The sequence below is a fragment of the Camelus bactrianus genome, chromosome 20, assembly GCF_048773025.1.
Source record: "Camelus bactrianus isolate YW-2024 breed Bactrian camel chromosome 20, ASM4877302v1, whole genome shotgun sequence".
In the NCBI taxonomy this organism is placed as follows: domain Eukaryota; kingdom Metazoa; phylum Chordata; class Mammalia; order Artiodactyla; family Camelidae; genus Camelus; species Camelus bactrianus.
The window spans coordinates 2809704-2833548 of NC_133558.1; the positions used below are offsets into that span (position 1 = coordinate 2809704).

The 23845-nt window shown below is 44.7% G+C and overlaps 1 protein-coding gene across 2 annotated transcripts in view; it reads right to left on the bottom strand.

Moving 5' to 3' along the window:
- Positions 1–882: 882 nt before the first annotated feature.
- LYRM4 (LYR motif containing 4) overlaps positions 883–23845 on the bottom strand; it is a 159349-nt gene continuing 136386 nt past the window's right edge. The window contains exons 3-4 of one of the 2 annotated variants that reach the window (XM_074348047.1): positions 18484–18614; positions 3648–4419 (exon numbers count right to left, since the gene is read on the bottom strand). In XM_074348047.1, coding sequence (XP_074204148.1) covers positions 18486–18614 — 129 coding nt within the window. In that variant the 3' untranslated portion in view covers positions 3648–4419; positions 18484–18485. Of the gene's footprint in view, positions 18615–23845 lie in introns of both variants that reach the window. The other variant, XM_074348046.1, reaches the window with a different exon arrangement.

A 23845-nucleotide genomic window follows, 5' to 3' on the forward strand; every position in this document is an offset into this window, starting at 1 on the left:
AGTACACCCTTCTCAAACGAGCACGCACAGCCCCAGTGCTATGCAGAGGGGATGCAAAACAGAATGTTTGTGGTGCAACTCTCTGGAGCACCAATTTCACTATGATATTTGGAAGAAGAGAAGTTAAGTAATTTAGAAGGTAAGTATTTACAAATCCAAAACTAAGACTGGAAAGTCCTCTCCCATTAATAAGCAATCTGTCCCTGAAATCTTAGATTATCTCTGAGAATACTCTAAGGAAAACCTATTTTTCATATTTTAAATAGGAAAAATTCTGAGGAAAGGCAAGTCAACCGAAAAACTACCAATCACAATTTGGCTCCTAGATGTAACTTATAACTATCGCATTCCAATGTAAAATGCGTAAAGGAGAGGACTTGAATCTCCGAAGTTCTCCCAGTCAGGGCTCAGGGCCAGACTGCTCCATCCCCTCTCTCTGCGGCTGGTCTCCCTCTGACAGGTTGGAAATAGGGGAAGAACACAAACATTAAAAATGGCAACTATGTGGGGGATATGTGAAATGTGTCAATATGTGGACCTGTACAAATGAAGGAGTATTTTAAAATCAGAACACTACACAGTGCTGTCTGTTACATCTCAGCAAAGCTGGGGAAAAAGCCGAACCCAAATGTCCCAGTCTAGGTGGGAGCGTGTAGCTCGGTGGTAGAGCACATACTTAGCGTGCACAAGGTCCCAGGTTCATTCCCCAGTCCCTACGTTAAATAAATAAATAAAATAAAACTACTTGCCCCCCTCTCCCCCCCAAATTTTTAAAAAATATATAAAACTTTTTAAGAAACGTTACAGTCTGATTTACAGGCTTATAAACAAATTTGGCAGAGTATTTGGAAATGGTTGAAATTTTTTATAACACTCATTTTTAGTTGGCTTAAACTTAAAAATATGTTTAGAAGTAAATTGGTATGTAAAAAATTTAAATCGTAGCTGTCAAGAAACTTCAAATATCTAGGAGGCATTTCTGCATAACTTGGATTTTACCAGTTTGAAAACTGTTCATCCATAATGCAGTTGATGAAATCATACATTCACAGAAAAAGGGGTCGCTATGATACTGATGCAATTATTAATAATTATGTAATGATACTGTGTGTAGTATTACATGTCACATTGACACCGATGATGAATAAGGCGTTGCACTAGACATGTTATATTCATCACCCACGAGATTCCTCTCTGAGGTAGGTTTTAGTGTCTTCAACTTAGAGGCTAATTAGTGAACAATACATGGCAAATAAACTCTGAAATGAGAACGGCTCTCAAAAAATACAATGTTGAATGAGAATCCGAGTTACATAGGTAGACATAGCACATACATTTATAGAAAGTTTAAAAACTTAGACAAAGTTAAACAATATATTATTCAGAGAGACACACCTAGTAACTGTAATGAAAGTCAAATGAACATTTTTTAAAACTGCAGATGAAGGTTTCTTCTGGGAGGGGGGCAAAGTATTGTGTTTGGGGAGGGCCATGTAGATGGCTTCCAAGGTGGTGGCATAGTTTTATTCACTAAGCAGAGGACAGGTAAGGGCTGTTAATTTTATCTTTCTGTATACCATATATTATTTTGAATGTATAAAATAGTGCATCATAATTTTTAAAGTTTTTAAACAGTTTCATTCAGATACAATTCATATACCATACAACTCACTCATGTAAAGTGTACAACTGAATGGTTTTTAGTACATTCACAGATATGTGCAACCAACACCATGGTCAATGTTAGAACATTTTCATCACTTCAGAAAGAAACACCCTTTGGCTATCACCCTCCTGTCTTCCTCGCCCTTCTCCCTCGGCCCTAAGCAGCCACTAATCTACTTTCTGTCTCTATAGATTTCTTTTCTGCATGGTTCATATAAATGGAATCATATAATACTTTGACTTTGATGACTGACTTCTTTTACTCGGCATGTTTTTAAGGTTCATCCAAGTTGTAGCATGGCTTAGTCCTTCATTCCTTTTTATGGCTGGCATAATAATTTAAATTTTTTTTTAATCTTGAATGTTGATATTTGAGGGGAAATAGCTTAATTAGAAGGAAATGAAAAATATTAAGTACATATTAGTCTCTGAAGGTGGTGAGGTAAGAACACCAGGTGAGCTAAATCCCTGAATTCTCCAGAAGCTGGAGCGGGGAGCTAGCTCCCAGGCAGGGGTGGGTGGACAGGTGGCGCCAAGTACATCCATCCACAGAGCACGCGTGGAACCTCCGTGTACTTCACCTTCATGCCCATTGGAAGGATTCATTTATTCAATCAATAACCTCTTAAGTGCCTGTTATATGTTTAATTTATTTCTTAATTGAAGTATAGTTGATTTACACCAGAAATTAACACAATATTGTAAACCGATTATACTTCAATTAAAAGAGAGAGAAAGAAGAATCACTGCTGTTTGTGCAATCAGTATCATGATGCTTTCTCTTGAAGATGAGTTCGTATAACTGTTCCAAGTCCAGTAACTTGTCCAAAGCCCCATAGCTACTTAGCGGCTGGGCTGAGACTCAGAATCAGCTCTGCCTGCCGTCGGAGCCACCCGCCACCTCCCTGGTCATCCCACGTTCTGGAGCCACTTCTGCAGCAGGAGCAGCCTCCTTCGAGGCTTCAGTCTGTCTAATACTCCTCACCATTGGAAACAATCCCCTTGAGAGAATGCTGAAGTCTCCTGGAAAGACTTGAAATAACTTGGGGAGATGGCTGAGTTGAGGAAATCAAGCCTCCAGCAGTAGAATTTTCATTTCTAATCACAGGAGGAATTTGAAAACATACATAACGCACTCCACGTTTGCAAATTCTTTTCCTCTTTTTTTGGTACTTGTAGGCTACGTATGATTTTCAGCACGGACTAAACCAAACTACCGCATCTGAAACAGCCCCTTAGTCTGAAAGCAAGTGACATAAAGGTGGGGTCTGCTGAGAAGACATTTCCCCCTGCTGCAGTTTAGCCAAACGGCTGTGCAAGAAGTTATCCTTTGCTTTTAACAAGGCAAAGCTGTTCCTGGAGACCCCGTGGCGCACACAGAAGTCACTTGCAGCCAGTCCCTGGGCCAGTGGTTCTCCCCACTGGCTACACATTACAATCACTGGATGGGGGGCCTTTTAAAAATTCTCTTAAGTTGTGAATTGCAACAGACCAATTAAATCAGAATCCCTGGAGTGGGGCCCAGGCATCGGTATTTCTGATGGCTCTCCAGGTGACTACAGTGCCCAGCCAAGGCTGAAAACCATCACTTTAAACCAACGTCTTTTGGTGAACGAGTTGCAAACGGTTTATCAAGCAGATGTCAGAGCGTTGGCTGCTGGGTCTTAGCCTTTCAGCCTCTCCTGCGCTGCCTCCTTGCCATCCTGGGCACGAACGGACCCTTTCTCCCGATTCAACCCAGTTCTGCGGGTTCTGAGTGCACGCTGTGCACAGGGCGCTGTGCTACGAGCTGTGGTCCTGGTGTGTGCACCACATGGGGAAGACGTTTCTGGAGAAAGTATCGCATCATTAAAAAATAAAAACCACGCCACCTACCAAATTAAAGCAAAAATTGAAAAGGTCTAAGGGGTTAGGACGCTAATACTTTGGAATTTTAAAATCCATCTGATGATACAATGAATGAACCTGTCCCACGTCAAAAGAAAACAAAACAAAATTCTGCTGTTACATATTGAGTCAGGATTTTTGTGTAAATATTGTAACATTTAAATTTTTATTGACGTATATATAACATGCATACAGAAATACATGCTGGAATCACTCAGGATGTATTACTGCGGAGCGAACACACCTGTGTAGCCAAGAGCTACACCAGCTTCGTGTGGGCCACCCCACCCCCCCAGACATCACTTTCTTCCTGCATCCTCCACAAGGCAACCAGCATCTCTCTGGCTGACACTGTGGACCAAGTTTGTCTTTTCATAAAAGCATTTTATTACAGAAAATCGTAAGCATTTACAAAATAACAAAATGCTATCACAGGTCTGTCACCCAGCTTCTGGGACTACTAACTATCTGCCATTTTTGTTTCACTGATACTGCCAGCGACGACCCACCCCTCGCTTTTCTTTTTCAGTTTTTTTTTTTTTTTTCAGGTTAGAGGTACACACATTGAAAGGCACCAAGGCTGTGAGAAGTACACACACCCGTGCGTACCTCGCCCCTTTGAAGAACAGAGTGTGTCCATCACCTCCAGAACATCCCCCCAGGCTCATTCCCAGGCAGTTCCCTCCTCCCCCACCGGCCACCGCTCCTGTGCGTCCTCCAGCCCGGCTTCGCGGCGCCGGTCGTCCCGCCTCACTGGGCGGCGCGGGCGTGAGGTCCACCCGGGACGCGGGCGCCCGCAGTGCGCGCCTCTGTATTCCGGCTTGTGTTCTGTTGCATAAATACGCCACCGTTTGTTCATCCATTTTCCTATCGACAGATATTTGAGTTATTTTCTGGTTTTGGCTGCTCTGGCTAACGGGGTCTATGAACTTCTTACACAAATACTTTTTGTGTTCCGTTCAATCCCTTTATCAGCATTTAAGCCACACCTCTTTGCCTTGTTTGAGCGGTCACTCCAGGGATTACAGTGAGCACCGATCACGTGCCTAGGTCTGCTTGGGGCTGAGAGCAGACTCTCTGAGTACATGTGCACAACAAGCACCTTGTTACAGAGCAGCCCCATTGCCCTCTTTCTATCCTGTGAGCTACTGTCATCACACATCTTACATCTCCATGCTATAAACCCTGCAAAACAATGTTAACATTTTTGCTTGAAATACTCAGAAATCTTTAATGAAAAAGAATATGAAGATGAATATATGTATATATATGCATGACTGGGACATTTTGCTGTACACTGACACATTGTAACTGATTATACTTCAATAAAAATTACAAAAAAATACTCATAGGTCTGTCAAAGTAAGAGAAACAAGTTATTAATAAGTATTTGAAGGGAGATAGTTGAGGCTATGCAATATATTGTGTCTCCTTTAAGTTTCACTCACAGTTTTTGCATTTAGAACTGAATCTTGCCTACGGTGATTCTCACTGGAGCGCCCTATGATGATTCTATCCTCTGGGTAATAATCCAGGGCTATCACTACTTACTTTGTTGCTCGCATTCTTCCAGCTTGAGCCCTGGGAGCTCTTTCAGATCAGCTCTTTCTGATGTGGTCCATACTTTTTTGTTTTTAAAGCACGTTTTTTCTTTCTGGCACTATGAGATACCCCAGGCTCACCCTGTGCCTTCCACCTCAGCCCCAGAATTAGCCTTTTCTCAAAAAAGCCCTGGCTCCTTTTCTTGGAGAATGGTACAGCAGTCCCCCCTTAGCTGAGGTTTCCCCTTCTGCGGTTTCAGTTACCCGTGGCAAACCTATGGCCCAAAAATAGTAAATGAAAAATCCCAGAAATAGCAAATTCATAAGTTTTAAACTGTGGGCCACTCTGGGTAACGTGATGAAATCTCCCCTGTCCTGCTCTGTCCCGCTGGGTCCCCCAAATGTCAACATTGTCTACTCCTGACATCCAGCCATCGACTTCACCGTGGGTGACAATCTGCGGTCACCCAGGCAGGTGGTCCTCCTTCCAGCATCTGCTCAGAAGGTCTGTAGTAGCCCAATGCCACATCACAATGCCTACGTCACTCACCTGTCATCTCATCACACAGACACTGTATCATCCCACATCATCATAAGACGAAGGGTGAGTGCAGTACGATAAAATATGTTGAGAGAGTCCACAGCCACGTAATTTATTATAGTCTATTGTTATAATTGTTCTATTTTATTGTTATTGTTGTTAATCTATTACTGTGCCACATTTAAAAATTGAACTTTATCATAGGTATGTATGTATAGGAAAAAGCACAGTATATACAGGGTTCAGTACTGTCTGCAGTTTCAGGCCAGCTCAGAGCTGCAGCACAGTGGTGCAGGTTGTGCACTGCAAACACTATGAGCAGACTTTATAATCAGCATGACTCTTCCTGTGTGTTCTCATCACCAGCCAACTACACAAACCAGATTTTCATATTAAATAATAGACAAAAAAGCGAACCGACTGCAGGACCAGCACAGTGCCTGGTAGATGAAAGGCAGTAAAGAAATGGTGGTTTCCTTTCCTTCCTTGATTTTCCAGGGTGGGTTAGAAAGGCACAGTTTCCCTAGAGAGTGACTGAGATTTCGCTCCAGCACAAGAAACCGGGGCTGAGGAGCAGCTCCTGGTGGCTGCCATTGTGACAGCTTGAGCTGGTTTACTGTTATGTTTTTACATAGAATAGTGCAGTGTGGCTGCACCTAATAGCTGAATTCCTAGGAGAGTATTTGGAGTGAGCTGTCAGAGGCAGATATGTAAATCAATGCAAAGTATGTAAATAAGTTTCCTCTTCCAAATGCTGCCTCTTGAAAACACACTCCACACCGCAATCCTTGGGCGCTGCCCACGCTCACCATTCACCACTCTGAGCACCTGACGGCGCTGCCTGTGGAGACACAGTCACGGCAACAGAGCAGACACCGCCGCCAGGGGGCACACACGGGGTCTCCTACGTGGCCCAGGTTCCTAAAGGGAGTTGGGTGACAGGCTGCCATCCCTGGAACTCAAAGCTTTAACACAGGTGGTAAAGGAGTGAGAACAGGAGGACCCTGGCTGTGTCCTCACGGCCCCAGGCCCAGCCGGTCTCTAGCCCCCGCTGGTGCCAGCAGGGTGGGGAAACAGGACTGTCCTGGGTAAGGACCTGCAGCAGGACCTCAAAGCCCATTTGAGCCCCGGGGAGGGAGCCACGCATGCGAGGCTTCATCTGCAGGGTTGCCGGGACGACCCTGTGCAGATGCTCACGATTTGATGGACAGGAATGAACAGTGTTCCTCCTGACAACGTGTCAGTGTCCCTGCTCTAAGATCTGTGATTGTTCTGTCCAGAACAAATGTCCTCTCAGTCACCAGCACAGTAACTTGGGCTTCCCCTGGGGCTAAGTGTAAACCCTGAGTCCAGTGAGTTACAGCTCAGAGGGACCGGGCAGAGCAAGCTCCCCACTGATGGCCACAGGAACTAAATGCTGCCATGCTGAGCCATCCTGGACGAAACTCCTGTCATGTCAAAAAAGCGTGTGTCTTCTAAGCTGTCACGATATATTGGCAAGTAGCCCTACAAAAATATACCTGTGAATATTTCCACTGATGGTAAGAAGGCACATTTCCAGCCTTCCCTGATGCTAAGTGTTCTGAGTTTTTTCATCTCTGCCAATCTGATGCTTTAAAAGGTATGCTTTTATATGTATTTCTTATTAGTGATGTTCAAAATCTTTTCATATTTTAATTAGATTTTAAAATTTCTTTTTTAAAAAAAAATGACTATTCTTGATATATTCATATTAGAGTATTGATTGTTCTCTTACCAATTTGTCCATCACACATATTGCAAATATTGGAAATATCTGGTCACTTCTCTTTTCACCCTTGCTCATAGTGCTCGATAATCAAGAAAGGCAATCATTTAAAAAAATTTATCACAAAGCATAAATCATGGCACCTTCCTAAGCAAGTGGACGTTTTTTTCATGATTATAGTCTAAAAATGTATGCAAAACAGTTCTCCCTGACACTAAATTGTTTCTTAGAACCTGTTTCTTGAGCTGTAAGGAGGTCCCTCTCCTACGATAAGTCAGCAGAGATGCTTGTGGCTCCTGCTCTTCAGCAGCTGAGTGCTCCTTGTGCTCCTGGAGCTGGGAGCGTGGACACAGCAGAGAGCAGCCCCTGCCGGGGAGGTAGGCAGAGCAGCTGAGGGTCCCGCAAGTCCCCAGGAGACCCTGTGTCCTGCTGGACAGCGAAGGAGGCAGCACTTGGCAGACCCAGCAGGGGCACTTGGTATCAGGGGGCAAAATTAACAACGCTTCATTCTGGCAATTGCCTTAGTTGAGGTATTAAAGCTGGAAGCAGATTTGCTTCAAGTGCTCTGGCACACAGAATGTCAGCAATTCCTCTGCCCTTTGACGGAGGGGAAAAAAAAAAAACAGATTTTAAAACATTTACCAGAGAGGGTGGCCAAGATGGCTGAGTAGGAAGACCCTGAACTCACCTCCTCCATGGACACACCCAAATTTCACCTGCTTACAGAGCAACTGTCTGTGAGAATGACCTGAAAGCTAACAGACGAGATCTTCCACAACTAATGAACCACGGTCAGATGGATAGTAGGAGTGGAGACACAGTATAGTCAGCCCCATGCCCGCAGTTCAGTGACCCACAAATGGGAGGCTAATCATGACTGTAGAGAGTTTCCCCAAGGAGTGAGGGGTCCAAGGCCCATATCAGGATTCCCAGCCTGGGGTTCCTACATGGGGAAGATGATCCCCCAGAACATCTGGTCTTGATAACCAGTGGGGCTTATGTTCAGGAGAGTGAGCTGGCTGTAGGAAACAGAGACCCCCCTCTTAAAGAGTATGTGCAAAATCTTACATGCTCCAAATCCTAGTGCAGAGGCAGTAATCTGAAAGCAGCGTGGGTCAGACTCACTTGCCTTCTTGGAGAGCCCCCTGGAGAGGCAGGAGGCAACTGGGATTCCCCCAGGGAGCAGACTCCTCCTAAAGCTGTAACCCCAGGGGCCCACGTGTGTGCCCAAGGCCTGCAAGGCACCTTCCCTCAGGCTGAACAGCCCACTTCCATCCACGCCCAGCATTTCCAGCACTCTGGACAGCTCCATCTTTCTTTCATGTCTTCGAGGTAGAATTGTGCTCAGGACTGTGTCCTGCTTGCACAGAGGATTTCAGGGGGCTGCAGACAAGTTAATTCACAAGCAGCTCGGAAAAGTCCTGCACAATGTGGCCAGTTGTCTCATCTCTCCCACGACTGAACGGTCCACTTAAGAGACACAGAGTCACAAACTCAAACCAGGACTCCTGAGGCCACAGACCTGAGCCTCAGGAGGCTGCAGAGCTGAGGTTTAGAGCACAAGCTCACGGGATGGGGCAGGACCGGAGCTGAGGGTGGGGTCGGCCGAGGGCAGGGGCTTCGCGGTGACGGTGCAGCCCTCCCGCTGGGCTGTCCCGTGGCCCGGGAGCCCACGGGTGGCCATCACTTCGTCATGTGATGACCCATCAGCGAGTCCTGGACATCTTGCCACTTGCAGCCCAAGCACAGCACTGTCTCAGTCCACCAGGTGCTTGTGGTCGGGGGGTGTCTCCATGTAAGGTCTCCCCTCAGACCCCCCTGTTTATCCACGGGTCCCTGTGATTTCCTCTAACGTGCCTCTCTCACTGGGGTGCAGGGTCAGGAAGTTTTTAATGTTATTTTTTTAAATTTCGTCTTTATTGAGGTATAATGAACATAAAAAGTTGTAAGAGATTTAAAGTGTACAGTGTGATGATTTGATAGATGCACACATTGTAAAAGGACTCCCCCATCTAGTTAATACATCCGTCACAGGAATTTCTCAAGTAGGTTTTTCACATTCCACAGGCAGATAAATGGGAATACGGCCTGTTCTTCTCAGTATCCACTGTCGCAGCCTTTGAAGTTTTGTCCATTACAAGGCAGGGACCCGCTGACCACTGTATAGAGGGGGGCACCTTCACACATCCCTCATGGGGTCACCCGACTTTTGGCTCTGGACTGGTCAGGCAGCACAGGGGGGCTGCCATAGAAGGTGTCTAGCCGGTTGCCATAGTGAACCCATGTCTGAAACCAGAGTCTGCAACCTTGACATTCCGGTCAACATCCTAAAGCAGGTCCTCTGGCTTTAGGTCCTGTGGACAACGCCCTCCTGGTGGCTGCACACCCGTCCTGCACAGCAGATGCCACCTGGAGGAATCTGCCAAAGCTTCCTTCTCTTCCAGATGGCTGTGGTCCAGCAGGCAGTCAGACATCTCTCCTGCACTGGCATATTCCACGACCAGGAAGAGCATTTCCTGGGTCTCAGTCACCTTGAATAGTTTCAGGATATTGGCGTGATTCAAGGCCTCATGCTCTGAACTTCAAGGCATAGCCTCTGGAGACTGGAGGATCTCTGCTGATCTTGTTAATGACCTTCACGGCCACCTGTCCCATCAGGACGTGCTGGGCCAACTATGCCTCTGTGAAGCTGCCCTGGCCAATAGTCGGGGGAGCTAGTCATTGTCAATATGGGTCTCCTGGTCAGCAGAGTGGCCATGAGGCCCTGCAGCATGGTGACCTGCTAACTACATGGACAATACTAATAATGCTAAGTGATGATACTAATAATAAGAAGAAACAATACTAACTATTCTAACAGGTTAAAAAAGGAAAAATGAGAAGAAGAAAAAGGAAAATAAAAAGTGAGGCAAAGAGGGTATATTGTACAACACAGGGAATATAGCCAACATTTTATAATAAATATAAATGGAACATAAACTTTACAAATTGTAAATCATTATGTTGTACAGCTGAAACCTATGTAGTATTGTACATCAACTATACTTCAATTAAAAAAAGAGACAAAGAATAAAAAAAGATTGGGGAATTTAAAAATTGAGAAAAACACACAAAAAAGAAAAATGAGATAATGAAAATAAAAGGATAGCTTACACACAGAGAATTATAAAACACTGATTAAGGAAATTAAGGATGATGTAAAGAAATGGAAAGATATCCCATGCTCTTGGATGACAAGAGTTAATAAATTAAAACAGCTATACTACACAAAGCAACCTGCTGATGTAATGCAATGCCTAACAAAAATAAAGGAATAAAGAAAAAATAAGTAGAACAAAGGAAAATGAGAAAGATAAAAAGAAAGAAGGAATAAACTCCAAAAATTTCAAAAAAGAGAATAAGAAAAAAGTAGAGGAGAAAAAAACAAGAAACACAATAGACAAAAGCCAAAGGGGAAAGACGGACGCTAACTGTGGCCCAAGTCCCTCGGGTCACCATCAGCTTCCTGGGTTAAAGGGCCAAGAGCCCAGGTCCAGCCAGGGGCTCACACAGGTGCCTGGTCCCTCCCAGCGGCTCCTGATGAGGTCACAGCAGGAGAGCACCGATCACGGCTGGGGATAACCCACAGTCTCCTCACTTTTTGGTCTCAAGAAGCCTTTATTCTTTCTCTTTAAAGGGAGGGGGACCCCAAAGGGGCTTTGCTTGTGTGGGTGATAGCAATCAATATTTCCCTTACTAAAAGTTAAAACATACAGGAGTGGTCAGTGGGCTTTTCATTTCTAGTTTAAAAAGCTATAATTTGGAGCTTTTAAAGAATTCAATGTCTACCCAATGTATTGAATTCTTTCTTCTTGAAGCTCTGAGTGATTGGTCTCAAAATGATGCCACAACTTAATGGCCAGAGGATTATGTAAGAAAATGTTCTGTTGGGTAAGTCACAATTAGTCAGTTACTTAAGCCCATAAAGCCGAGGGGGAGGCGGCCTTCACAATATTTTCATTTCTTCATGTATTTTTTTTTGAGTTATAGTCAGTTTACAATGTAGTGTCAGTTTCCAGTTGTAGAACACAATTTTTCTGTTATACATAAACATACATATGTTCATTGTTGCATACTTTTTCACCGTGAGCTACCACAAGATCTTGTATATATTTCCCTGTGCTGTACAGTATAATCTTGTTTATCTATTCTATATATACCTGTCAGTATCTACAAATTTTGAACTCCTAGTCTGCCCTTCCCACCCGCCTCCCCCCTTGGCAACCACAAGTTTGTATTCTATGTCTATGAGTCTGTTTCTGTTTTGTATTTATGTTCATTTTTTCTTTTTTTAGATTCCATATATGAGCGATCTCATATGGTATTTTTCTTTCTCTTTCTGGCTTACTTCACTTAGAATGACATTCTCCAGGGACTTCCATGTTGCTGCAAATGGCGTTATGTTGTTGTTTTTTATGGCTGTATTTTCATTTCTTATTTGCAGTTTTTCCCCGAGTCTTTGGAGGAGACTCCTCCCTTCCAGGAGCCAGAGAACTCGCCCTGTCCGTCCCAGTTACATTTCAACGCAGAGGCTGCAGCTGGGGGCTGAGAAAGCGACTCTTCCTTTTCTGAGCCAGCATCGCAGTTCTTCTTGTCTGCTGTTCAGCGTGGGTGGGGGCATGGGTGCTGGGCGTGGTGACAGCCCTCAGGGGAGGGAGCGGGGAAGCCCCTCCGTCTACTCCGCCTCCCATATGCCTCCACTCTCCATGTAGATCCCAGTCTCTGACCTGCATCACCTTCTCTTAAGAGCTTTTAACACTTCCATCCGGGCAGTTGTGCTGCTGACAAACCCCCTCCCTCAATTTTTGTCTAAGAGTCTATTTCTCTTTCACTTTTAAAGAGTACTTTCGCTGGATACAGAATTCTAGGTTGGTGAGCTTTTCTTTCTGGCTCAGGTGATTACTAAGAAATCAGATGGGGTTCTATCCTTGTCTCTCCACAGCTAAGGTATTTTCTCCTCTGGCTTTCTTCACAATTTTCTCTGTCTTTGGCTTTTCTGTCATTACAATATGATACGTCTTATGGTAGATTCTCTTGGTATTTGCCTGCATAGTGTTCTCTGAGCTTCCTGGATTTGTGGTTTGGTGTTTATCATTAATTTTCGGAAATTCTCAGCCATTATTACCTCAAATATTTCTTCTGTTCCTTTAATTTCTTTCTTCTCCTTCTGGTACTCCCATTATGTATATGTTACATCTTTTTAAATTGCCTCACAATTCACAGTCTGTTCTGTTTCTTTCATTCTTCTTTCTCTTTGATTTTCAATCTGTGACTTTGCTGTTGACATTTCTTCAGGCTCATTGATTCTCTCCTCAGCCATTTAGGCTATGATGAATCCATCAAAGGCATTCTTCATTTCTGTTACACTGTTTTTGATTTCTAGCATTTCCTTTGGATTCGTTCTTAGCTATACTTACATTACCCATCTGCTCTTTTATGTTATCTACCTTTTCCATTAAATCCATTAGCATATTAATCCTAGGTACTTTAAATTCCTGGTACCATAATTCCAAAATTTCTGCCACATTCAAGTGTTGTTCTGATGCTTGCCTTGTCTCTTCAAGTTGTGTGTTTTTGCCTTGTCGCATGCTTTGTAACTTTTTGTTGAAAGATGGACATGATGTTCTGGGTAGAAGTAAAGGTGCCTTCAGTGTGAGGTTTTGCTTATCTGGCTAGGAGTTGGGAGGTGTTTGCTCTGCTGTTGCAGTGGGTGTTAGAGGCAAAAATCTCCTCTGTGTCCTTGGTTTTTTTCCTCCCCTGTGCTCTCTGGGTTTTCCGGGAGTCCTCTTCAAAACAGTCTGAGGCTTGCATTTCCTTCTGTTGTGAACTTATTTTATGGTACAGGAGCCCTTCTGTGTGGTAATGAGGTGTCTACAAGACCTTGTTTTTTAATGAGCAGGTGCCTGGGGCTGTGACCTTCACAAGTGTCTCTCAAACAACCACCTCACTCCCTGTCCCCACTTAGGTGACACAGGAGGGCTAGAGGGGGCAGGAGTTGGGTATTTCCCACCCCTCAGGGCCGTGAGGTTTGGTAAATCCCAAAGGGGTTAGGCTCTGGTGAAGCAGTTTCCTGGAGGACAGGCTTTTGTTAAGAACAGGATGCTCTGGGCATATTTCAGAGGGGCTACTTCTCCCCTTCCCTATGGAAAGCAGGTGAGTTTTTCTCCCATGTTAACCCTGAGTACCCAGTGGAGCTCCCAGAGGCTGGCTCACAAAAGTGTGAAGCCCCTTAGGTAAGACTGGGCCCTCCTCAATTTTTCCTACGCAAGCTTGTGCACACTGAGCCTCCAGCAATTTGCCAGCTCAAATTTTCTCCCCCATGACTGCCTCTGGTGGTGGCTTCTGCTCCAGGGAAGCTGTGATTCCTGGTAGTCACCTGTCTCTCCAATTTTAGAGGGAGTGGTTTGCCCTGAACTTCAGTTCTCTGAGGAATCTAAGAAAAATGATTGGTTTTCAGCTTGTTTGGCTCCTTTCCTTGTTAGGAGGACAAGAGTGACAGTTCAGCCTGGAAACCAGAAGTCTCATTTCGTTGTTTGTTTTTTTTTCCTATGGCAAATGATGCTGCTACATTGTTACACGTGTCTTCTGAGGGACATGTGCTGCATTTCTGTTACCCCAGGAAGGAAGCACCTGGTCCTGGGAGGCGCTGACTTTTAAATCTGCTCTAGGGTGCCACGCACAGCAGACCCCTCCAGCTGTCAGTGAGACTCCCGTCACTCCGCAGTCTCACCGACACTCACCGTTGCCAGTCTAACAGTAGCTATTCTGGAAGATGTGTATAAAATCTCAGTGTGAGTTTAATTTGAATTTGCATGGTGATCAAGGAAGTTGAAGACCATTCGGATAGCTTCTTTTGTAAGTGACACAGTCAGGTCTTCTACCCATTTTCCTATTTTTAAGTTTTTAAAATTGAAGTATTAGTAGATTTACAAAGCCGTGTTAGTTTCTGGTGTACAGCATAGTGACTCATTTATACATATATATTTCTTTCATATTCTTTTCCATTATAGGCCATTACAAGGTATTGAATATAGTTCCCTGAGCTACACAGCAGGACCTTGTTGTTCATCCATTTTTCTTTTACTTATTGAGTTATGAGCGTTCATTACATGTTCTGGACGGGAGTCTTTTGTCAGTTACACGTGTTGCCTCTATACACTCCCACTTGGTGACTGCCTCCTCACTCTCTTAATGGTATCTTTTAATAAGACAAATTCTTAATAAGACAAATTCTTAATTTGAATGTAGTCTAATTTCCCATTCTATTCCCAGATAGCTGCTGGGTTTTGTGACCTAAGAATTCTTTCCCTACTTCAAGATCATAAAAATGATTGATACTATCTTATAAAAGTTTATTTTTTAACATTCATATTTCAAGCTACATTCTTTCTGGAATTGATTTTTGTTGATAAGATCGGTTTCAAGACTGGCTTTTTTAGTCCATAAATGATAAGTGCTGGAGAGTCTGTGGAGAAAAGGGAACCCTTCGACATTGTTAGGGGGAATGCTGTTTGGTGCAGCCATTGTGGACAACAGTATGGAGATTCCTCAAAAGATTGAAAACAGACTTACATATGACCCAGCAATCCCACTCCTGGGCATATATCCAGAGGGAATCCTAATTCAAAAAGACACCTGCACCCCAATGTTCATAGCAGCACTATTTACAATAGCCAAGACATGGAAACAACCTAAATGTCCATCGACAGCTGACTGGATAAAGAAGCTGTGGTATATTTATACACTGGAATACTACTCAGCCATAAAAATTATAAAATAATGCCATTTGCAGCAACATGGATGGCCCTGGAGAACGTCATTCTAAGTGAAGTAATCCAGAAGGAGAAAGAAAAATATCATATAATATCACTCATATGTGGAATCTAAAAAAAAAAAAGAAAAGACAAATGAACATCTATAAAACAGAAACAGACTCACAGACATAGAATACAGACTTGTGGTTGCCAGGGGGAGGCGGGGTGGGAAAGGATAAATTTGTGAGTTTGAGATTTGCAAATGTTAGCCACTACATATAAAAATAGATAAGAAACAAATTTCTTCTGTAGAGCATGGGGAGCTATATTCAATATCTTGTAATAACCTTTAATGCAAAATAATATAAAAATGAATATGTATGTATATACATGAGTGGGACACCGGAAATTGACACATTGTAACTGACTATACGTCAATTAAAAAAAATAAAAAGCAGAGCAAATAAAAAGTTTAGCTGTTTAAACTAATGAGTAATTATTTTCTAAGTTATTTTGCATACAAAGATCCAAGGGACAGAACTATTTGAAGATTTGGAACTTGATCCTCCTTACAGCTTGGAGGAAACCACGATGCCTCCTCCTGTCTTGCTTTGCGTCACCATGAAACAGGAATACCATCTTCCAAGACCGCTTGTTCATGGCTCATGAATATATGTGAAATTCTTGATTCAAAGGATTAAACACTTGAGTAATATTGTCTGGTGACTGTTATCTAACAACATTTATAAATAACAGCACGTTTACAGTCGAGTTGGAGTGACAAATTAGAGCCCATTTGAAAGTATATACAAATCTATGTGTGTATATACCAGTAGGGGGAAAAGCCACAATTATCAGTGAGTAAAGAGAGAACGTATCTTTTTCACTTAAGAGTATTTTGATTGATCAATATAATAAAAAATTTTTGCAACTGATCTATTTCACTTGATCGTTTAATGTCATTTGGGCTCTGCCTAGCTCATATAAAATTGAATAGGATGTAAACAGCAGGAAATTATAACCACAGCTGGCTTTTTTCTAGCAACAAAGAGAACCAAATGATGAAACTGCCCTGAAGATGAGCCATGGCACTTATCCAAAAGCCACTTCTGCTTCAGGAATCCAGGAGCATGCAGTGACAGAGCTTCACATTTCTGGAGTCAACTCTAAGTCACATATATATAAAAGATACATTCTATTATATAGTATTATACATTATAATATTATATGTAATTATACATTGTATTATTATATATTCATATTACATATTGTATACATTATATATTACACAAGTATAAGTCACATATATTGTACACATACTGTAAGTCGCTCTAGGTCAGGCTTCTCAGCCTCAGCACTACTGAGATTTGGGGCAGCTGGATCCTTCTTTGCTGTGGGTACAGCCCCGTGCCCTGTAGGATGCTTGCAGCATCCCTGGCCTCTGCTCACTGGAAGACAGTAGCACCCCCTCCCCCAATCTGCAACAACAAAAGCGTCTCTACACGCTACCAAACGCCCCCTGGGGTGAGCCACTCCCACAGCAGCATTTCTGGGCTAGGGCAGGCCCACTTTTACACGTCCTGGGGACACAGGTCCACACACCTGTGCCTAAGACACAAAGGACCAAACAGATGGCAGTCCAGGTGAGTTCCATGACTCCCTGGCTTCAGTTCCACTCACCTGCTACCAGCACCCAGATCGACATCTCAGGGCGGATGCTGTCCCTGCCCAATGGCCCCCCGACTCAGAAGTCCCACCTCAAGGCAGCACGTCCAGTGGGTCCTTTCTGCACATGCACCCTCTTCCACCAGACAGCTCCCATTCAATCTGCTTCTTATTCTCTATACCCGCCTTGCTCGATGGAAATCCTGTCCACACAGGCTAACCCTTCTGGGGTCCTAAGAACCAGCCTCCCCTCCTCTGTCTCTCATACCCAAGAGTCAACCTGTCAGCAAACTCTATTCTTTTTCTTTTCTGCTTTGTAGCAGGGGGGCTGATCCCTGAGAGTGTGGCTCCAGTGTCAGGACTGGGAGAGATTTACCCTCAGTCTGGAGAAATGTTTCTTCAAGCCAATTAAGAGGGAGGGTTGCAACAGCAGAGACTAGGAAGGTTTGGGTTCCATTAGGGGTCTTTGTTTGCTGGCGTTGTAGATTAAGAGTTTTGGCGGTCTTCCTTTAAGGCGACTCATTAGACTGGGGGAGAGCTCGTTTGCCAGATTAACTAAATCTGGGTGGATGCAGTTTCCCATTCCATGCTGGTACTTATTTACTAGAAGGAAAAGATCCTGGCCATTAATAGAGTTAAAAGCAACACAGGTGGAATCAGCCTCTGAAGACCAGACTTTTCTTTTAAAGTAATTGGAAGTTATTACAATAGTCACGAACCAGTTCATCAGATTGTTCTGTACAAGCCTGAATTGTGTTCCAACCAACAGGGTCTGGAAAAGCCCTGGGAACTGCCTGATGCAGTCGCTGAGTGACTGTCTAAGGCTGACCACACAGTAAGTTAGCAGGCTGGTCTCCTGGCTGGAACTCTAGCGACCTTTCAGGGATTTCCCCAGTTAGTGGTTTTCATCCGATGCCGGGCCTGGCTTCACTGACAAGCATATGAACTCGCTGATAGAAGCGTAGGAACCCAGTTGAGAGGTTTCAATGACCGTGTTAAATTCCTCAGCAAAGCTGTGAGGAGCTTCAGTTACTTTGGGAAAAACTTTGACTGTGGCTCACAGTTCAGCTTTAGTCCAGGGCGTTTAAGAAATTAAAGGTTTGGCCTCTGGATTCTCAGCAGTTTAATTTTAAAGGGGCAGGTTCTGAAAAGTTTAGAGGGAAAGGGAGTATGGAGTTTCAGATAAAAAGAAAAGTTGGCAAGAGAATGAGTGTGGGGGAAGCTGAGAGTGTGTGAAGGGAAGGAAGAAGGGGCACCTCAAAATGTTTAACAGGGAGCCCATTTCTCAGAGGTATTTTGTCTGTTTGCTTGGGTTTTGTATTGGTGGTGGGGGAAGTCAGCTCAAACAGCTCAAACAGCCTGCAGGCTTAATGTCAGCCAGTTCTAAGGGGGCAGGCTGGTCCCAGAGGAGCCAGGCGAAGGCTGCTCAGCCTGGATCCCTAGAACAGACCCTGTTCCAAAGAACAGCCCAGAGGTGAGCCAGCTCCCACCCGAACAGCTTGACTTCAAATCAGACCGAAGTGCCAAACAAGTACCCGCGTACAGAACAAGGCCTTCACCAGAAAGAACAAAACTAAAATACCTCCTGAATGAAGCCTGGAGAGTTTCAAAACAAAGAAGCTGCGGCCCAGGAGAAAGACGTACCTTCAAAGCCCAGGGTCGGCAGGAAAAGCAGGGAGCGCCATGAGCTCAGTGTGGGTGCCGCCTGTTTGCTCACCAGCCCGGAGCCGTCGGGGGTCTTCTCTGGTCCCCGGATGGGCCACCAGCACGTCGGCCTAAAGCAAAAAGACTGCCAGGTACTTCTCCGCAGAAACTCTCAATCATTGCGGGCCACGGGCAAGTCCCGGCCCGTAGGCCTGGAGAAGCTTTTTATAGAGGGGAGAGGACGGTGGGCGGGCTCAGCAGACAGCCCTTGGCTTTTCATTGGCTGAGTCCTCGGAAAAGAAGACTAGGCTTTCTTCTTCCTGTTGGGCTGGCCTGGGTGAGAGCTCCTCCTGCTGGTCTCCGATTCTAATAACTGCAGTTTCTAAGGATTACTTTTTACCACATGGATTGTCCCTTATTTCCTATATCCATTGGTCTGTTGGTGGACATTCGTGTTGTTTCCACTTTTTGGCTGCTATGAAGAGTGCTGCTGTGGACATTCCTGAGCAGGTTTTTGTGTGAACACGAGGTTTCACTTCTGGGTATCCTGTCACCTCTCAATACATAAACTAGTGAATAAACTAAGAAATTTGTAGTTTTCCCTGCCATCAGGCTTATCTGCTCAATCCACTCTCCAACCTAATGCTAGAGTCTCATAAACACGTAAATCTTTTAAGTGTGTAAATCAGATCATGCATTTGCAATCTTTTAATAACTTTCTATCCCACTGGAGAAAAAATGCAAAACCCTTATTAACACGGCCTAGCTCTTTGACTGCATGGCCCAGAGTGGGCCGGTGTGGTTGCAAAAGCCCATCTGTTTTCTCAACTCAATTTGAGGTAAAGTGAGGTTACAGGTTCTGGGCCACCAAGTCGCCACTGGTGCGTCTATTTGTCCCTAACGCTCTGCCCCAGGCCCTCAGACAACCTGGAGGGGAGAGGCTGTCCCAGGGTAGAGCCTCCCTCCTCTCCTGGGGTCCCTCCTGAAAAGCCCAGCCAGAAGACCCCTGACTGTTTGAGCTGAAAGGAGCCTCAAGGAGAGTCCAGTCTGGTGATTTCTGAGCTGTGCTCTGCGGAGCTCCCAGGGAGAGGGGGTCAGCTGGGGATGGAGGTGTGAAGCTGAGTGGACAGGGCTCTGTAGGGTGTGTTTCCTGCCAGTTTTTGCTTGAAAAAAAAAAAACCGCTGGAAGAAAAAAGGAGTTTGAGAACAAACAGATTGAATCCAACCTTCTTCACTTCACAGACAAGGAAACCCAGGCTAAGGCAAGCCCAGCTCTTACTTCGTGCAGCCGGAGTCAGGAAGTTGCTCCCACAGTGAGTGGCCCCAGGGTCCCTGCTTCCTCCCCCAAGACACCTGGCGTCAGCCTGGTCATCAGCATACTCAACAAACACCTAGGCAGAAAGGGAGCCCTTAAAGAACAGAATGACAGATGCTCCAGAGAAAGTAAGACACACGCTTTCCATCAAAGGGAACAGTGGAAGAGGGCCGCCTGGGGGGCCACCGGGGGGGGGGCAGGAAGAGGCGTCTCTCCCTGAGGAACTCCCCCCCACCCAGGCACAGGCAGGGAATGCTGCCTCCAGAAATGTCAGCAGGGAGGATGAGACGAGGCTCTGTCACATGACCAGGCTTTGAGGAAGGTTTGGGGGAGGGGGTCCCAGAAACAAACTCGAGGGGGAGGGAACAGAAAGGCGATGCGAGAGTAACCCGAGGGCTCTGGCCGGCCAAGCTGTCATCCTCCTCCCCGCTCCTGAGCCAGACCGAGAGCAGCAGCTGCTGGGATCCAGCTGCCATTTTTCAAACCAATTAAGGAGCCAGGTTGCAGCCCGGGGTTGGGGTGGGGGTGTCTCCCCCTCCTGCGTCAGCAGCTCAGCCCGCGACCTCTGGGGACCCGGTCTGCAGGCCCTCCTCAGAGTTAAGAATAAAAAATAGCGAGTGGCCACTCTTATGATTTTGCACTGCTGCAGGGGCGTGTCTCTCCACAGAGGCTTTCCATTAGAGGTGCCCAGAGGGGGCCGCCGGCCTCGCCATTTCGGCGGCAGCACATTTTTCTTTTCCTTTGCTCTGTCTCCTGCACGGGCCTCCTGCCCTGGAGTCATCAATTCGCCGTCCCCTTTGCCAGGACTAGGTGACATTTGGCGTGACACGCTTGCTTTCCAAAACAAAGAAGCCCTAATCGCCCCAGCTGGGAAAAAGCTGCAGAGCCTCGGGGCTCCGGCTTCGGTCCGAAACAGTCACCCAGTTAAGTCAACCGAGGGAAGAGAAAACTGGGGAATAACACAGAGAGGGGGGCCAAACCATCCCTCTGGTCAGTCTGCAGTCCGCGGACCAAACTGCCCTCTGTTGACTGTTTACTTTTCCTCTGGTTTTTTGTTTTGGCACTGTGTAGACGGTTCCTCAGAAGGAAATCCTGATTTACCTCTGAGAAAGCCTGAGGTCGGAGTCGGGAGGTGGGGAAGTTGAGATCACAGCGTCCCTGGCCTCAGGAGCCAAGCCCAGACTTCTCCCTCTCCCAGAACATGAGAGCCAGGAACACTTTTTCTGCTTTTCTATAAAAATCGGACAGCAGCAATATCATCACTGAACAACTCAGTGCAAGCCATATAAACACGGACCCCACTGTGGCCCAGGCCTGGCATGGTGGCATCTTCCAAGAAATAACAGTCTGACATAAAAGTAGGGCTGAAAGCAATCCAAACCTGGAGGGCAATTTAAAGAGGAAGCTCTTTTTTTCTTAAAACACAGTAAGCCATCTATAAAAGATTACACAGGGAACCATAGTCAGTGTCTTGTAGTAACCTATAATGAAAAAGAATATGAAAACAAACATATGTATGTAGATGCAGGAGTGAACTGTCAGACTGTACACAAGAAACTGACACAATACTGTAAACTGATTATATTTCAATACAGAAACATTATATTTCTTCATCTCTCCCCTCAACCCCCATAGCTCTCATCAGAGCCTCCCAAAGACCTTACCTCTGATTTGCTCAACCATGGGATACCCAGCCCACAGGCCCCCGGTCCCCACTTCTGTTGGCTCCTCTCTGCCTCTCCTGTGGACAGTGGTGATGGTTGCCCAACAGTGTGAATATACTTAATGCCACTGAACTGCACACTTAAAATGGGTTAAGATGGTAAATTTAATGTAAGTTTCATTTACCCATTTTTTTTAAGAAAACATTTTGAACACGTTTATGTAAATAAATGCTACCTCAATAAAAAATTTTAAACAAAAAAGCACTGATGAAAAGTGAACAGAGCCTAAGGGACGTGTGGGACACCAACAAGTGGACAATATACACATTGTGGGAGTCCCAGAAGGAGGAGAGAGAGAGAAAGGCGTGGAGAGATTATTTGAAGAAATAATAAAACACATGAAAATAATCATCCAAGAAGCTTGATGAACTCCAAGTAAGGAAAATTCAAAAGACACCTACACTAAGGCACATTAGAATCAAAGTGTCAAAGACAAAGAGAGAATCTTGAAAAAGTCCAAGAAAAAAAGTGTCTCATCACACATAAGAGGGGTCACCAATGAGATTACACGCAGATTTTAAATCAGAAATCTTGGCGGCAAGAAGGCAGTGGTTTGATATATTCAGAGCACAGAAGGAAAATAAAAAAACCAAACCTGTCAACCAAGAATCCTATTGGCATAACTGTCCTGCAAAACTGAGGAAGAATCAAGACCTTACCAGATAAACAAAAGCTGAGGGATTTTGTTTGCACTAGCTCTGCCCTGGAAGAAATTCTGCAGGGAGTCCTCCAGGTGGAAATGTGAGGACACCAGATGGCAACTCGAAGCCACAGGAAGAAATAAAGAACTCTGGAAAAGGTAAATATGTGGACAGTTATAAAATAGTACCCCTGTAACTCTGGTTTGTAATTCCACTTTTTGTTTTCTACATAATTTGAGACTAATGTGTAAAAACAATTATTATTCTATATTTTTGTCTCCTGTGCATAAAATGTAATTTTGTGGCATCAATAATTGAAAGGAATGGACCTAGGGATGATCAAATTAAGTGAAGTAAGTCAGAGAAAGACAAATATCATAGAACATCACTTATATATGTGGAAAATCTTTTAAAAAATGATACAAATGGACATATTTACAAACTTAAAATAGACTCACAGACATAGAAAACAAACCATGGTTACCAAAGGGGAAAAGGTGTTGGGGAGGGATAAATTAGGAGTTCGGGATTAGCGGATACACATTACTATATATAAAATAGATGAACAAGGTCCTGCTGTAGAGCGCAGGGAACTGCATTCAATGCCTTGCAGCAGCCTGTCATGAAAAAGAACATGGAAAGGAATACATAGGCACGTATAACTGAATCACTGCTGCACTCCAGAAGCTAACAGAACGTTGTACGCCAACTAGACTTCAATAAAAATAACTAACTAAATAAAAATCATTGAAAGGAGGTAGTGAGGGCGCTTTAAGGAGCCGAATCTCTGTATGCTCTTGAAGTTAAGCTGGCATAAATTCAAATCGTGGTGTTGTTACTTTAGAACATTCAGTTTTGCAGGATGAAAAAACATTCTGGAGATGGATGGAGGTGAGAGCTCACAGCAATGTGAATGTACTTACTGTCACTGGACTGTACACTTAACATGGCAAAAATGGTGAATTTTATGTTATGTTTTAAAATTTTCAAAAAGACATAATATTTTTAAATTAAAAGAAATGCATAGAGGAGTCCTGTGTTCTCCAAGAAGCTTTTTCCCACCTCCTCTCTCTCTCCTCTCTCCTGCCCTACCTCACTGCTGGGAAGGAGAGTGTCCATTCGTTTTTGGACTTGCTCCCATCAGCTGCTTCCTCTCAGTAGAAAGGAGTGCTTTCCCCCTTTCTCTCTGTCATCTCTAGTGAAGAGACACTCTGCCAGCTGCTGCCTCTTGACCTGACAGAGCCAGGCGAACTGAGAGCCACTTTATGATTATGTGCCCTGCACGGACGGCGAGGTGCGTCTGTTACTTGGTGCTTACAGAGTCCTCGCTGTTTGGGATGTGATGTGGGTACCCAGGCATCTTTTGGAGCCACTGCAGAGCACGGGGGTGGGCAGGTTTTCAGGGTATGAAACAGGAAATATCAGGAGGACCCTGTTTCTGACAGAACACGTTCCCCTTTTCAGCTCCTACCCCAAATCAGGAATTTTTTTTTTTTTTACTACCAAAGAGTGAGTTAGATAAACGATTTCCTCCAAGGCACCCAGTATGGGTTCCACAGCGCAGGGGATAAGGACACCGGAGCAGCTGGTTACAGGGTAAAGCCCCGGACTTCAGCCTCAGGGCCAGTAATGCAGAGGAGGGGCATGAGGGGCGAGGGATGGAAGGACAGAGAGAGACGGAG